Raw genomic sequence first — 17,185 nt, 5'->3', positions numbered from 1 at the left:
AAAATACAGTTTGCAGTGTGATAGTTATTCAGACATTCTACTTCATGCATTCTACTTCTACTTCATGCATAATTCATGCACAAACAGCAGGGTGGGGGAGACTGACAAGAGAAAAAAATTGGGAAAATGTAACCCTTTTCTATGTCAAATAATGAATTTATAATTTCAGAATTTGCCTGTAATAATTCTGAATATGTACATTTTTCCTAGAATTAGTTCTGATAATTGTCCAGTTCTGGCTCATCCTACCCTAAAACAGGCAAAGAATATTGTGCAAGGCACCATTAACCTGGCAACTGCATCTGTTAGAGCTACAAGGATTTTCACTCTTGCAGCCACATCTGATCATCTCCAAAATGTAGTTTGGTGCAAGTTTGACATTTTCTGGTAGACTGGTTGGGCTTAGTAATGAATTAATGAATCTTCAAATGTAGTATTCCTTCGTTTTAGGCTCCAAATACTTCAATACTTAAAAATTAATATTCTCTTTTTGAATGACGAGTTTAGGCTCTGAGCATAGACTACTACTGCAATAAAGAATACAAATAAATGTATATTTCATACATATTAGAACAGTAGAACAGACACCCTGTAGAAATCAGCTAAAAGAGGGCAGTTTAGGCTAACAGTAGTCATTTACATAGCTGTGCAGTAAGTAAACCCAAAGTCCTTTTAGGCAAGTCCTTCCACACAGCAGCCATATTGTAGCACTTTTTGGGCACTTATCGGGCATCTATTTCGGCGTGCGCAAGACTTCAAAACACCAACCTTGCTTCAGCAGTGAGATCACAACACATAAAAGGGGCAGGATATGTGTAGACAACTGCCATACTATGGAGGATTTGTTGAGTGTTGTGACTGACCCCTCATTAGAAAGTCTCTGGTAAACCTCCATCCACACCTAGAGACGTGAGAGATGCTAGCACGTAGCACCCATGGATTAGTTTCCTCTCCCACTCTAATGAAATCTGCACTTCAGAAGCACCTACATACACCAAACTTTCCAGTCTTATACCTAACTATATTTAGAAGGCTTCTACAGAGGGGTTTGTTGATATGTTATTCCTAGCCTTTTTATATGACATTTTATTCCTAAAAACATGGCAAAACATGTTTTTTTTTAAGGCTATTGGCAGTATTTTCTGGTTTACGGAATAAATAAAAGAGATATCTAAAATTCCCTGTGTAAAAGACTTTTCATCTAATATGTCAACACGATGAAAAAGTAATTTTGAACCTGGCTTCATCCAATGTTCCGATTTAGTTTTTTTTAGTTTATGCAAATCAGCACATATTTAATTAGATTATGCTTAATTTGCATATTTAAACTTTATATTACAGATAACTTTTAATTTTTTCCCCCATATAAATGTAAGTAATCAACTGGGGAACTTTCATAGTGATATCTGCTAGTTAATTTTTTTACCCTATTCACCTGTGGTGCCTCGCCTTATATTCAACACATTGGACAAGAAAGGCTGAATATCGAGAATTGCCCAAGGGATATCATCGGGCACCCTCTCTAATCTTATTGAGTTACCCCTTGACAGCAAGAAACAGCAAAAAAAAAAAACTTTAACCGACAAAACCAGGTTCAAAAAAGGTTGCATTTAGAGTGTGTAGCATGTTCATCTATGCATGGGCGTAGGTTTAGGGTGGGACGCTAGGGACTAGTCCTAATCAATATTTTGAGATGACAAAAATGTCCCCACCAATATTTTAGCGAACTCCTTTGTGCTATTCAGACGGCCATGCTAAAATATCAATATGATGTATTCAAATTACTAAATATGTTTAGCTATTAGTAATAACAATAAAAAGTTCATATGAATTCCAAAATATGAAAACCTATGACAACCATTACTTTCTGTGTGTGTGTGGAGGGTCAAATTCTATGATTGTAGTAGGGGGGCCTATGTGTCTAATTTGGGGGCTTGTGGGATTCGCATGTTAATTTTTGGAGTATTATATCTTTGTTCTAGGGGTTCTTAAGAGTAAAAAAAAACATGTCTCCATTTTTTTTAAGGTTTTGAAGGACCCAAATCAAAGGTCAAATTCAGAAAAGGTCAAATTTGATGTTTTGTCCATAAACCTCACATTGCTGGTATTATAGCATAGGGTTTGGTGCCAAAAAGCAAAGATATTCTACAAGGTAGTGTGCAAAGGTGGACCACATAAACAATACACCATTATAAAACATTTTTTCAGAGCACAAAGTGCAGAATCAAGTTTAATAGACTTTTACATAGTACCAGCTGAAGTCTGTAAGGCCTTCCGAAGCCTATGTAAGTGTGAAGAAAAGCTAGACAAACAGACAGGTGTGTGTGTGTGTGTAAGAGAGAGAAAGAGAAAGAGATACACTACCAGCATGGACGGATTATAAACTTTCAGGCCCCTGGGCCCAGATGTATTTAGGGGCACCCACGAATTGTTTGCGGGGGACATTTTTTAAATTTATTTGATGTGATTTCCTGTATTCTGGTGCATTTTGGGGATGGCCAATACTTTATTTCAATCAGATTCATAGCCTATGTGTTGATATGATGTGTTGATATTGAGGCAATGATTCCATGCAATGGCTTGGGCCCTCTGACTCCTTGGGCCTCTGGGTTTGGGCCCGGTAGGCCCGTGCAGTAATCCATCCCTGACTACCAGTGACAGTTGGCTGTTGATAGCTGGCAGTGATAGAATTTAGAATATCGAATAACTTGAAGCACATAGTGCTCTGTTCTTCATGGTTGGTGATATTATAGTGACCTTCTAGCCTTCTACATTTGAGCAAGCACATTTTCATAGTTCATGGTGGCACAGTCTAGTTTCTGAGGTGTGTCTTTCTGTTAGTCAGGTGATGGCACACATATTCTAAAAGAAGAGATTTTGGGCTATGTATCCAGTGGCAGATATGTGTGGACTGGTGAATGACCCATCACTAGAGACATATGCCAAATTTCTTGTTTTTGTCCATGAGAAAGTATGGAGATGGGTATCACAGATCAGCCAATGATTACATTGTAGTTATTTTACAACAGAACAAAGCAGTTTGACTCAGGAAATGCTACAAATCCACCTGTAACAGTGAGCATCTGCAGCATGCTAAGATTCGCTACTAGAAATCATGTGAAGCAGGCAGGACTCAGTGTCTTCAGAAAAGACGCGGTAGACCATCTTCTGAACCTGCAGCAACACCTGCAACTGCATCAAGTCAATCTAGAGGGACACTTGTTCAGCAGCAGCTGCTGCCAGCATAGATAAGTGCTTCTTCTATCAGAAGCAGACAAAAGAGCTGAGATGTGTCATGAGGTGTCCTCTTTCAATGCAGGCAACCAACCAAGAACTAACTATCAGTAATATTTTGAAGTCAATGACTTTTAACAGTTAGCCAGTGTAAAGATGCTAGGATGGGGGAAATATGTTCATATTTTTTGTGTGTGTGAGCATCTGCATTTTGTATAAGCTGTAAGCTATTTAGACAGGTATTATTACAGCCAGCATAATAGCATTGCAATAGTCTATCCTTGAGATGACAAAACATTAATTTCTCGTCATCTGGTAAGGTTAAGGACTTCCTTATCTTTGAAATGTTCCTTAAATGGTAAAATTAGGTTTTGGTGATCTGTTTTATGTAATTACTTAGTGCTAGGTCCTGGTCAATTATAACTCCTAGGTTTTTAACACTTGTGGATGAGGTCAGTGGAAGATCACTATATGTAGCCTGTGATGTGGATATCCCTCATCTTTTTAGAACCTAAAACCATGACTTCTGTTTTATCTGAGTTCAAAAGCAGGAAATTATTCGTCATCCATGTCTTAGTATAGTATAGTATAGTATATACGTATAGTTATGTATCATCTGCTAAACAACAGGGGCCTCAGTACTGAGCCTTGAGGCACTCCACATTTTACCATAATCTGGGTAGATGGTTTATTATGGACCTGTACAAATTGTTGACGGTTAGGAAGGTATGATCTAAACCAGTGTTTTTCGACCTTTTTTGTGCCACGGCACACTTGACACTTAAAATGTCCCGTGGCACACTAACACACTAATCCTGTGTGAAGAAAAAATAAACATACCATAGCCTAAAATTTCAAATAATACACAGATATGGCCTTATAACTGTTTAATTGAAAAAAACTGTTTTGTGAACTTTATTCAACATAGCCAGTGATTTAGGCAAAATGTATGGTGTTAATTATAGTGAAATATACCAATTCACAAAAATAGGGTTAAAACAGGTAAAAAAAACAGAGACATAATTTTTCTCCATGTTCAATGACCTCTAAAGACCTCTAAAGTCCAACCACTCTCCAAAAAATAACATTTCAATCCCACAGAAACCACATAGGCCCCCTGACTATAGGCACTGATGTAAATGATCACATAATATTCAATATTACTGATGGCGTCAAGGTGGTGGGGGCCCCCAAACCAAATATTTTGACGACAAAAGTATCGAAATCGAGATTTTTCACTTGCTATTGGTATTGAAACAATAATGTTGATATCGTGACAACAGGAGTTGGGGATGTGTCTCCACCAAAGCTGAGACCAAACCTACCCTTGTATCTATGCCATATATATGCAAAAGAAGTTAAACGAGTAGTTTCGAGTTGACGTTCCGGCAACTTCAAAAAGGCACAAGGTTGAGGGATAGCAACGTTTATCTTTCTGAAGGTGACCCTGGTCGTAAATATAAACGTTCTTGTCATGTTTCACAGAGCCTGTTTGCAGGGCAAGTCCACGGGAGCTGGAATGGAATGTCTAATAGCTACGTCTATGCAGCATCTCCTTGACGGACACGCGCTCTAGTGAAAGCATGAGCCAGCGAGTTGCATTTCAAACATCAGCTCGAGCTTCCGTAACGCGCGGAGGTGCGCACGCCCCGGGAGGTGATAATCTGCAGGCTCTGTCTGTCCAACGAATCATCAGAACAGATTTAGGGCGACTTGGGAGACGAAGAGAGACAATTCGAGTGCATAACGACTCGATGCCGCGTTTGGCACGGTGAAATTTGGACAACTTTACTGCCCCCCTTCACCTGCATCTTCATAAGGACCCACGGTAAGATGAGTCATTTTCTATGGAGTGCTATCGTTGTTGCTGTATTCCACGGGCGTGGGTTGCGGTGTGATCTGTCTCATTTAGTTGGGTGAAACTTTAGTGAAGTAGCAGGCAACTTAGTGTTTAATTTATTTTGACGATGACCGTTATTGCATAAACACAAAAGAGTAAAATCAAACGCTTCAGAAGTTTCCCAGAGGACACCTGTGAGCTCTGATCTAAGTGATTTATAGCAGGGATCTGTAAACACATGCACGTCCACAAAAATGTTCGAGTAGCATCAACATGAGAGTTGGGTGGACTGTGTGCTACTGTGTAAGAGCATTGTAATTCTAGACAAACTATTGTATTATATATTGTTAAATATTGTTTTGGGAGGTAGGTTACCCTACTGTACTTTTGTTGGTTTGGTTTCTGACTTATTCCCATTGTGTTCAGTTTTAAATGACTATTTTATTGATCAAGCATTATTTTGTATCGAGTCTCTATGTGAGGCTCCATAAGTACTTAGGTGCACTGAAAAAAAAAACACTGTCGCTTATGCGGCTTTGTCACATGTACTCTCATAAGTTCAGTCATGCAGCGTAATAACGGGGGATTCTCACTTTCTACTGACCCCTGAGGGGGGGGGGGGGGGGGGGGGCAGCTGTGCCCCTCTCCACCTCCCTCATACAGAGTCAAGCGCTCACGCTCAGCCTGAGTGGGCTTAGTACGCACATCACCAGACGGATGAAAAAAATCACATCGATTGTTCATACTCCAGGGCACATGAATGACGGGGTTAGACGTGGTGTTGTTTGCACCTCAGCTTGGGGAGGGGAGGGTCAGGCATCAACCGCGTCATAGCGCAACAGCATGTGAGCTTTTCACGTGGCCAGGGGTGCCTATAGTTCCACAGATCATGAAGGCGGCATACTGTATGTTCCCTTGAGTTAAGAACACAGCAGGTTCTAGCATATAGGCTGCCCCTCTTGTGGTATGATACAGAACGAGGAGAAGTATGGAGGAGGTTCCAGAACACACACTTTTCCAGAGTATGATTCAGTTACATCAAAATAATGTCAGATCCAAAGTCCACATATTACACTCTTAGATTCAATTCTGATTCAATTCCAATTTTATTATGTAATATACAATGATGTAAATATACTATTGAAAGGTATTTTTTACATGAAGTACATAATTGTGAATTGGGCCTGCCATTTGTTTATGGGAAGTCATAATTTAATTCTGTGTTGCTGCAGAGGGCTGAGCAAGGAGACTATTCATTAAATGTTCTAAATTCAATTTGAGATATTGACAGTTGTGGGCCAGTTGTTCGGGAGAGACCAGTCTACACCAGTGGCACTGGTGCAGTAGATTAGTTAATGTCCTTCCAATGACTCCAGTTTTGCACCATCAGCGTCTCTGTGCTCCTAGCTGCTACCTGAACTCCAGTTTGGATTTTTCATCTCGCTAAGTGAGACGTACAAGGTGATGATCAAGGAGGAATCCGAATCTGAGGTTATGCTTGCACTTTTGACTTGAGATATCGGCATCCTACACAGTCCTCACTTTTACTTACAAAGCAAAAAGTGATGATCTCTAAGGTTCTGTTCAGTTACTTCAAAAGACACTCAAATGCTCCTAATATTACTGTGTTAGATTTAAACAAGTGGGCTTTCACCAGTGAATCACCATTACAAAAATGTGCACAGTAAAGTGTTGGTCAGCTTCAGTCTTGCATTCCTTTGGATGTCTTAATCAGGAACTCTGTGCTGAAACGTTGGCCTCTTGACACTCAGCTGTGTGTGTTACTCACACACAAAGCAGATTTTCCTTCTCATCTATTTTATTTTGGATTGCATGCTGACGGGTGGGTGATACAAGGATTCCTATGTAGTGGGCCTAATCTCCTTGTAGCTCTCAGAGATGACGTTGGGCAATATGCAGGAATGAAGAACAGTTGTTCATGATGGTCAAATAAAATGTCATTGAATAGCCTGAGCTATGATTTCAGATAGAGATAATGTTGAAATACATGCAGGCTAGCAGGGAAAAGTCAAGGAGTTCAAGCATAAAGTCCTGAGACGTTGTCCTTTTGCTTGTAACTGCAGACCAGAGGGATCTCGTAACCAATGTTTTGATATTGAGTTTCTGAGCTTTCCTGTTTTGAGTAGGAGACTGAACTGTTCCCATGCAGGTCAGACTAAGAAAAGTTATGCCTGATCCGTTTGCTTTTCCATCACGGTTGTGACACGGCATCACCACAGCCGGTTCCTTTAATCAAGGGACACCCAAGCGAGTTGTGCTTTTACTAAAATGCTAGGAAATAAACCAAACAAATAACAACAGCTGCAGCACTCAACACCGTGATGCCGTGTTTGAAAGATATAAAGGGGCTCCGCACAATTAGCTTAGCTGTGAATAAACACTGCAATGAGGTGGAGAGGTGCAGTGAAGGACGCAACAGTATCCAGCAAATCGGTGTGTGTGTGTCTGTGTGCGCGTGTTTGTTTGTGTGTATGTGTGTGTGTGTGTGTGTGTGTGTGTGTGTGTGTGCGTGTGTGTGTCTGTGTGTGTGTGTGTGTGTGTTCAGGGGGGGGGGGGCTGTCTCAGTGGTGTTTACTGCGCTCTAAACAGCTGCTCTTCTAACGCTATCTGGTGAACGTGAGTCAGGAGTAGCAGAGGCATCCGGAGAGAGCGTATAGTTAGCATCCTCCACCCTTAGCACCAAGCACCAACTATGCCCGGCATGCTGTGATTCAGAGCCAGGGCCGTAGGGAGGAGGTCCCACTCCCCTGCTGGATTGCACAACCTGGGAGATGCACCATGGTGCCATGGTGTTCAACGCAGAGAGAGATTAGGAGGGAGAGGGTCAGTCTTGAGCAATACAAGTCTGCTTCTTCTTCTTCTTCTTTTTTTTTACTTTTTAATTTGAGACCGAGCCAATAACACTGATTTAACTCGTCTACAGACTCTAGTCAATAGGCTCATTAAAGGAGATGACGCCATCTTTAATCAGTTGGCTGTCACAGCCCTTTCACGAAGTTAGGTTTGTCAATATCCAGTCTGGTCCTCAGCATCACAGTCCAAGGCATGCAGGACTAATGTATGAATATGCACATGAATAAAAGTTGAACATTGTATTACATCTGACAGCTGCTGTGATGGTTTTACACTCACAGACACATTTATGTTACATAGCATAGTTCATACATCATTAACTCACACACACACACACACACACACATCTGTACTGCAAATACAACGCACGCATTCTATATGTACAGAATACATCCAGTACAGTACAGTACACACACACACAGACACACAGACACACACACACACACACACACACATACAAGCACACAAACATATATACATACACACACACACACACATACACACACCATGTGCAGGGCCATGGTGAGTTTCCCCTCATCTGTTCCGCTCATTAGCACCAGAAGCATTTGTGTGCCACTCCAGACCTCCCACACTCTCTCTCTCTCTCTCACACACACACACACACACACACACACACACACACACACACACACACACACACAAACAGCAGGGATCTGCTCACCAGTCTGGAACAATGACATCACTGTACAGGCACATTCTTCAGTGGGGCACTAGTGTTCTCATGGGCTTGGTCTGGTCCGTGCCATCTCCTGCTTCCTCAGGGGGTACTCTGAACTCCCTCCCTCATCTTAAACAAATCAAATGAAACCCACCAAATGTCTGATCATGTTACCTGAACACAATTCATGATTTTAACTTTTACACTAAACTAATTCTGTTGATGCTGAAGGTGTACAGCACGCTTTCTCAGCTGACTGTGTGTGTGTGTGTGTGTGTGTGTGGGGGGGGGGGGGGGGGGGGTGGGGGCACCAAAAGCCTCTCGCTCTGATTGGTGTGACGCCATTGTATCCGTAGTCCTTTTTCCTCATGGTAGTGAATGACCAGAGGCCCTGCTGCTCCAGCTGAAAGCTGGCTGCTGTGTGAAGGTGTCTCCAACTGTCCCAGCACAACAGGGCTGGCAGGCAGCCTTCGGTCGGTGTGTCTGTAAATGGCTGCAGCTGTGAGATCCTGAATGCGCTCTCTCTCTCTCCCTCTCTCCCTCTCTCTCTCTACCACTCTCTCTCTCCCACTCTCTCCCTCTTTCTCTCTCCCACTCTCTCTCCCTCTCTCTCCCTTTTTCTCTCGCTCCCCCTCTCTCTCTGTCTCTCTCTCTCTCTTTCCCACTCTCTCTCCCTCTCTCTCCCTCCTTCTCTCTCTCTTTCTCTCTGCGCACTGAGTGCCACCTTCATGTGGGTTTTACAGGGTGGGAGAGGGGAGAGGGGTGGAGGAATTTTTGGGGGAGCAGGGGGGAGATGCAATCACTTGCGTTGACGTCACAGTTCATGATTGGAATCATTGGAAGAGAAAAAGGGCTTCAGCACCATGGAAATTAGAGACAGATGAGGTTACGCATGTGCTGGTGGCAACCTGTCTGTCATAAAGACCCACATGAGATCAAGAGGATTCGAACTGCACCAAACTGTGATCGAGATGGTTTAGACCCATGTGAGGCCAGGTCAGAATCTGGATATGTGTCCCGGCCTTGATACGTGCTGAAGCCAGCTGCTCTCTGGGAGGGAGGGCACTTGAGCAGTTACAGTAATACATTAAAAAGTGTTTAAACCTTTTAGAACTCTGATGCACGAGGATCCTGTGAGGCCGATTCTGCACTACAGAACTGTGTCAACAGCTGGATTATAAGACCCGTCTGAGCCTGGTCTTGCCCAGGTTTAGATCCCATTGAGATGTGAGAGACCTCAGCTGGTCTATATGTGGGACTAGTCTCAGCCAGGGGTGTTGGGGGGGGGGGACTACCCAGGGCTTCAGTAGAGAGATGGCACTCGAAAAAAACTTAAAATTAGTGAAATTATGATATTAGATTATACTCTTTCATTGGGTTTTGGCCCACAATTTCTGGCGATGCCCCTGGTCTCAGCTAGTCAGTGGGAAGGGTAGACATCAATATGACAATATGAAACCTCAGGGCACATAGTCCTCATGACCTATGGAGTGTGTGAGAGCAGTCAGTGCTGCTTTATGGGACGCTTCCAAACCCCATCTCAAAGGCTCAAGTGAGGAAACAGGAAGCTGGCTTCTGTATTGGCCCAAACAGGAAGCACAAGGCTGTGTGGCGAAGAGGTTCACACGTGCATCTGCTCAGGGGACTCTGTGTGTGTGTGTGTGTGTGTGTGTGTGTGTGTGTGTGTGTGTGTGTGTGTGTGTGTGTGTGTTTGTGTTGGGGGTATTGTCTCCTTGCCGACAGGCCACAACAATCAGTTCCTGTTCCACCATAATGTCATATTCGTAGCCTCCCAGTCTGTCAGGCAGTCCTCCTGCAGCTTGTTCACATGTGTGCGGTTTCAGCAGAGCAGGCCGAAGTATTTTTGTAATGCACTGCTCTCTCTCTGAACTTATGGTTTGCTTGGGAGAGGCCTGTGTTTCCAATATAAAGACCCCTGCTCACACCGCTATACGCTGTCCACCTTTGGTGAACCAGGAGAATAAACAGACCAGCAGTTCACAGGATGAAAACTCCTGAGCTTGGGGCTCTCTAACCATCTTACGGAGGCCAGTCTAGTGTGGTTGCACGGGAGATGACGGCAGGGGAAAAGGCCGTGATGGAAAATGCTGATGCGTATTGAGCGCGGTCAGGATGCTGCTTGCGTTGCAGTCAGGGTGGGTGAGAAGGGGGGTGTCAGCGGAGGGGACCCCTCACCTCGGGGACTTGTGACATCACATATGGGCGTAATGTGATTGCAGAGCTGACGAAGCCTCGCGGTAGTGCACCCACCCTGCTGCTCTTAAGGGGATTAGACCACACTGGCACACAGACACACACACATGCGCACACATGCACACACACACACACACACACACACACACACACACACACATACACACACACATGCACACACATGCGCACACACACACACACACACACACACACACTCAGCTGAGAGTCCATCAGAACATCATACCTTATCAGTGTCATCTTGGGCCAACCTCAGCAGCCCTGGACGAGGTCGATGTATATAAACTCCTCCATCACTCACATTCTCTATCTATGGATCTCATCTGACTTTGTCCCTCATCATGGTTGAGTTGAATTACAAGACAAGATCACTCCAACCTTGGACTGATGTTCCTGATAGATGTGTAATCTGAAACACTGCAGCCTAGTGTTACCATGTCCTTGGGTATGAAGTAGATCATACAGTAATTGAAAGGGTAATGCTGCAGCTTAGTGATTGCTCTTTGGGCCACACTTTACATTAAGAGGTTGTATTTGTCATATACTGAATACTTACTGAAAAGAGGCAGCACAGAGATCCTGTCTAAAACCAGTGAGCTAACTGGTGTTATTTCAATATACTGGTAGTAAATATACTGATGGTAAATATACCGTAATACACTAATAATACACTACATTGTACTGATACGAAGTGTGGCTATTAAAAATCACAGTATTGGCTAATTAGTCTCATTATTATAGAATTACTAGCACAATTGTGATGAGGGAAACTTAGCATACTCATAACTCATATAATAAGTCTCATTATTTAATTGCAACACATCTTATATTATGTTCATGTATGTATGTATATGTGGTTAGTGAGGTTCCCCCTTCATTGTGAAGTGCGTTGAGTGTCTAGAAAAGCGCTATATGTGTTGTTGTTGTTGCTGTTGTTCACCATTGAGTAAGTATGTAAAAGACATAATATAAAGTGAGATCATTGTGTTTCCAAATCTATGGTGATCAAGTGGTTTAGGTCATCTGCTCCTGATTTGACCTCCCCTTTTCAATTAGCTGACCTCCAGCGAGCCCAGTACCACTGCTTTGGCCACCCATGCTCTGTTGGTCAGTAGTGCTCATTAAAAGGGATGACGGCATCTTTAATCAGTAGTCTTTCACATCCCCCTAATAAATAGACTCATCATTATCAAGGAGTTTCTCCCAAGAATGGAGTTAAAGTGTCTCTTAAAATGATATCACTTGCTAGGACTACTTAGGAATCTCAGTCTTTGCCAAGTCCAACTTTCCACATTTTCTCTATGTGATTCAGTGAAATAATTACCCCATGTGTAGTCTAAAGATTTAACAGTCTCTTGGCAAACATTTATCACCACATCATCAAACTATTTCTGTCCTGGTACTTTCCCATCTTAGCTATTTGCAGTATACCATCATTCTACCTCAAGGAAGTAAATTCATATAGTTTTTAAAAGTCTGTACATTTAATAGTGCACAATGTTTTTGTTTGTCAATGTATAAAATGCTTTTAGAGCTACAACATGATTCTAAAGGCACTGTGAAAAGATAGTAGGGCTGCACGATATTAGGAAAACATGCTATATGCGATAACATTATTGAGTACTGCGATAACGATATAACTTGCGATATTTAAATATTTAATGTTTTTCTCCATTCTACTTGCTGCTAACATAGACTGTAGGGTTGGGGGGGGGGGGGGGGGTAAATGTATAATTACAGAAATAAATGTATAATTTTCTACATAAACAATATAAATATACTGCTCAAAAAATTAAGGGGACACTTCAATCATACACTGGATTGGTGCTCTGACACTATCGAAGTTGTGTGGAAGATGTGCTCCAAGAAAATCCTCGTAAAAGACGGATAGACAGCCAATCTGAATACTTGTGCACCAACCAGCGGAATATTCCACATTGCCAGCCTTCGCTGGGCCTAGCAAAAAAACTAGGCCTACTTAAGCTATATCGCGGCGGTCACTCATATAAAATCTTAAGTAGCCCAGTCTGACCTCATACGCTGCGCATCCCACGTTAGGCTACCGGCATGCCGACTACGAGGGCAGCAGAAAGTGAAAGTAAGTGGCTGCGATCGCACAGTCCAGGCTAGGCTAAACAACTTTTACAAATAATCCTGATTACCTCTCTGCTGCTGTCTGGGGCTTTTGCTAAATGCAAATCATGAAATACAAGCCTTACAGTGAAAATAGATAGGCTATCTTCTGATCCTATAACAACAACGAAAGAAATGGTTTATTTTAACACGGTGGAGAAGGACGCATTTGGCGCTGTGTTTGTAATACGTCGTCCTTTATAAAACCAAAATATTTCCATATAACAGACGTGCTTTAGTCACCAATTCCTCTTCACCTAAGTGTAGCCTACCGCGCTTGACTCACTATCTTCAGCCATCACGACTTAGCTCTTGCCTCAACACCTAAAACACCACACACCTAAACTGGTAGGGGACGGGCTTCTAGGGCTGCATGACAGCATCGGTTTGGTAAAATATGTTGACATTCAGAATGTGAATACATCATAGTAGGCCATGGAATGCGCACGGCACAGAAAATTTATCAAAATTTATCGAAAATTAAGTAATCTTTGCGGTATGTCCATCGCAAGCGTTGATATCGCGATAACGATAGATTTTAGATATATCGTGCAGCCCTAAAAGATAGCATTTCTTTATGTTTTTGTTTTTTGTTTACATTACTCTTTTTGTATCTCTTTATTGTGTGGTTTAGAAGTACATGGTTGTTTTCCTAAAAGATGCTTTTTCTTGCCACCCAAACACATGTTAATTTATTCTGCAGAGAACATTTTGAATCACGAATAACAAAGAGCCTATAAACTATAGTGTAACCCATGCATTTACTGTACTTCCTATGGTCATCATGTCATTGCAAACTGAAGCGACCTCTATGTTATTTGTATGGGGTGTGAAAAAAGCAGTAGCTGTCAACACATGGTCATAAGACCAATGACTGACATTGATGACTGTGCTTGAGCCGTCACACAACCCCACCCCACTGGGGTAATGGTTGCACTCCTTCCCTTATTGCCCCGGCCTCGGGTGATCCTCATAGACATACAGAGCACATCTGGGGCAGCTGCAGTTACATTTTTACTGCCATATTGTTCTCTGGTGTTTTTACGATCCCCTTCCAGCGCCTGCCTTGTCTCTTTTATAGACTATTGTTTGGGAATATATCACACAGGCTCACCACATAGAAAGGAGAGGAGCAGAGAAGAGAGGAGAGGAGAAGAGATGAGCAGAGAGAAGAGAGGAGAGGAGAGGAGCAGAGAGAAGAGAAGAGTGGAGAGGAGAGGAGAGGAGAGGAAAGGGGTAGAGGAGATGACAGGGTAGGAAAGAAGGGGAGCGGAATCCTGTCCTAGCTGGGCTTGGTCTCTGTCGTCTCGAGTAATTCATGAGTTTGTCAGGAGAATGAGGAGCCATGCTGCTGCTATAAGATCAGGTCAGTTAGGGTGTCTGAGGGAGACACCTAATTATTTTTGTTGATGAGATTGAGACGGGTCGTCTGAGGGACCTTCCAGCCACCCATCAGTCTTTAGCTGTGGTCAGCAGAAGAGGCGCTGCTGTATCGACTCAGGTTGCTCTTGCCCCAATGCAGGCATGCTCATGACCCCTCTTGCATAGTCCTCTGCTAATTGGAGGCCATTTTGAAGATTTGTTCTTTATGATCAACCTTTTTGTATCGACTTTTGAAACATTTTGACCCTTTGGTGGGGAATGTAGTATAAGCTTTGTGTGGGGAATGTAGCCAGATGTTGAGGACCCTTTGAAAAATCTCAACCACAACCTGTAGATAGTTGAATCTAAAAAATGCAAATTTCCTGGCCACATCCAGGGCCTCTGTCCAGCACTGGCTCCCTTAAACGTTTGGCTCAACCCCTGGTGACACTCTCACTTACGGACAGTGTGATGTGGGCACCTTAGCTGGCGCGGGGCGCTCTTGATGAAGCACTTCTCTCTGGTGTGAGACGGCCCTGGCGCTGACTGCTGTCTGGCACTGTTAAGGCTAATCACAGTAATGGGGTTCTCTCAGGACTATGTCAAACCACGGCCAATTTCGTAGAGGAAGATCCATATGTGAATATATATACAGTATATGTATATATATATATATATATATATATATATATATGTATATGTATATGTATAATATATATGTATATATATGGATATGTGAGATAACATGCAGCTGCTCTCTATCTTCATTTGAAATGCTTCGATTATGTTACTTTCGTTTTCTGAATCATTATTTTTACTTTGTTATGATTATTATTTAGACATGATCATTTTAGTTAATTTAATTATTTATTTACTGTACATAGTCATTCACAACCATCTTAATTCAGTAGGCCTGTGTATTGTATTTTCATCAGAAAACCACAGGTTTTTACAGATTAATAGATTGAGACAATGTGTGACTTTAGGAACAACACACTCTCTACACAGAGCAAACAAACACAAATCCAGCAATGCTCAGTATCTGGCCAACACCCTCTCCGGGAATGGCCAATCAAAATGACCCTAATCCTGTTTAGATAAGGCAGTTCCTCATATCTGTTCTGAGAGCAGCGTGACTCAGGTGTCATACATCATGCTAATGTCACCACTATGAATCAACAGCAGATATAACTGTGCCATGCATCCCAGCAGCAGTGCTCCACAGAGCCCCAGGCTCAGTTTGGGGGCTTACTCATGAGTGTGATTTTCCTAGAAATAGAAGCATATAGTCAGAAAGGGAAACTCCAGATTTTGTTGTAAAGAAGAGGATTAGGAGAGTGCACAACAATTATGACAATGAATGATTCCTTCATCCTAAAATCACTCATCAACCCTTACCACCCTAACCCATAGAGTTAAACCTTAGAGGTAGATAGATAGATAGATAGATAGATAGATAGATAGATAGATAGATAGATAGATAGAAACTTTATTCATCCCGAGGGCAATTTTAAATGTAAAATTTTAAGTGGTGATTTTTCAAAGAGGGAGGGGGGGGATAATTACCCACAATGCATCTCTGCTCAGTACAGGGGGGTAAAACCACAAACGTTCCCACATCTGTCTGATCTGTGCCTTGTGTGTCTTTCTCTCTCCTCAGGAGAGGAGCCTCCAGACTGCCCGCACCCTCCAACGTCTCTACGAGAGGAGAGTGCCGGAGCGTTGGGCCATGAAGCACCTGCCAATCTCCCGCTGGCTGAGCCAACTGGGCCTGCCGCAGTACTGCCGGCTATTTGACGAGGAGTATGACGGTGTGGAGGTGAGAGCGGCCGGCGCTCGGTGGTGGGGACTTCACAAAATCACTCACTGCAGAGTGTGAAACCTACCGTGGAAATATCACCACAAAACAGTATCAGAAAAATCAGTAGAAACTTCGACATGAAATAATATTACAAGCAACTGACCAAAATAGTATTCAAACAGATATCACTACAAAACAGGTGTAGCAGGGAGAAACATCACTACAAAGCAGCGTTTATATAATCATTTCAAACAGTATTACAAAAGACTGTTATGTATTTTTTTTTACAATATATTGAGCCATCATATTGACTTATCATTTAGGCAGAAGAGAGTTTTATTTCTTCAGCATACAGTAATATTTCCTTGCAGAGTGTGACTCCTAAATTCCCTTCATATTACAAAACATGTGGAAACTCTATCATGTGAGCAAATATGTATCTTGCTATGCTAGCCAGCATGTGTAGCCAGATGAATAGCCCTGTGCTTGACAGCCAGCTTCTTGCCCAGAGAAGAGACCTGCTGCCTGCTGCGCACATGGATCTTTTCCATGAGTCGTTTTAAACCCCGCTGAGGAGCGCCCGAGGCGCTGTGGAGGGAACGTTGTGGAGGGAATGTTGTGGAGGGAGCGTTGTGGAGGGAACGTTGTGGAGGGAGCGTTGTGGAGGGAGCGTTGAGGAGGGATCGTTGTGGAGGGATCGTTGAGGAGGGAGCGTTGGGGGCAGCTGTGGCCTACTGGTTAGCGCTTCGGACTTATTACCGGAGGGTTGCCGGTTCGAACCCCGACCAGTAGGCACGGTTGAAGTGCCCTTGAGCAAGGCACCTAACCCCTCACTGCTCCCCGAGCGCCGCTGTTGTTGCAGGCAGCTCACTCCGCCGGGATTAGTGTGTGCTTCACCTCACTGTGTGTTTACTGTGTGCTGAGTGTGTTTCACTAATTCACGGATTGGGATAAATGCAGAGACCAAATTTCCCTCACGGGATCAAAAGAGTATATATACTTATACTTATACTTGGAGGGAGCGTTCTGG

At 42.9% G+C, this 17,185-nt stretch overlaps 1 protein-coding gene across 1 annotated transcript in view; it reads left to right on the top strand.

Annotated features, from left to right (window-relative positions):
- Positions 1 to 4,934: 4,934 nt before the first annotated feature.
- The window catches only part of bcar3 (BCAR3 adaptor protein, NSP family member), a 90,473-nt gene continuing 78,222 nt past the window's right edge, over positions 4,935 to 17,185 (top strand). The window contains exons 1-2 of the mRNA XM_076277975.1: positions 4,935 to 5,062; positions 16,015 to 16,173. Coding sequence (XP_076134090.1) covers positions 16,084 to 16,173 — 90 coding nt within the window. The 5' untranslated portion in view covers positions 4,935 to 5,062; positions 16,015 to 16,083. The remainder of the gene's footprint in view (positions 5,063 to 16,014; positions 16,174 to 17,185) is intronic.

Source organism: Alosa pseudoharengus, unplaced genomic scaffold, assembly GCF_046254945.1.
Source record: "Alosa pseudoharengus isolate Yale_2024_CS ecotype anadromous, Long Island Sound unplaced genomic scaffold, YU_APseudo_1.1 YU_APseudo_1.1_scf_11, whole genome shotgun sequence".
Taxonomy (NCBI): domain Eukaryota; kingdom Metazoa; phylum Chordata; class Actinopteri; order Clupeiformes; family Clupeidae; genus Alosa; species Alosa pseudoharengus.
This window is presented reverse-complemented; position numbering and strand designations above follow the sequence as displayed.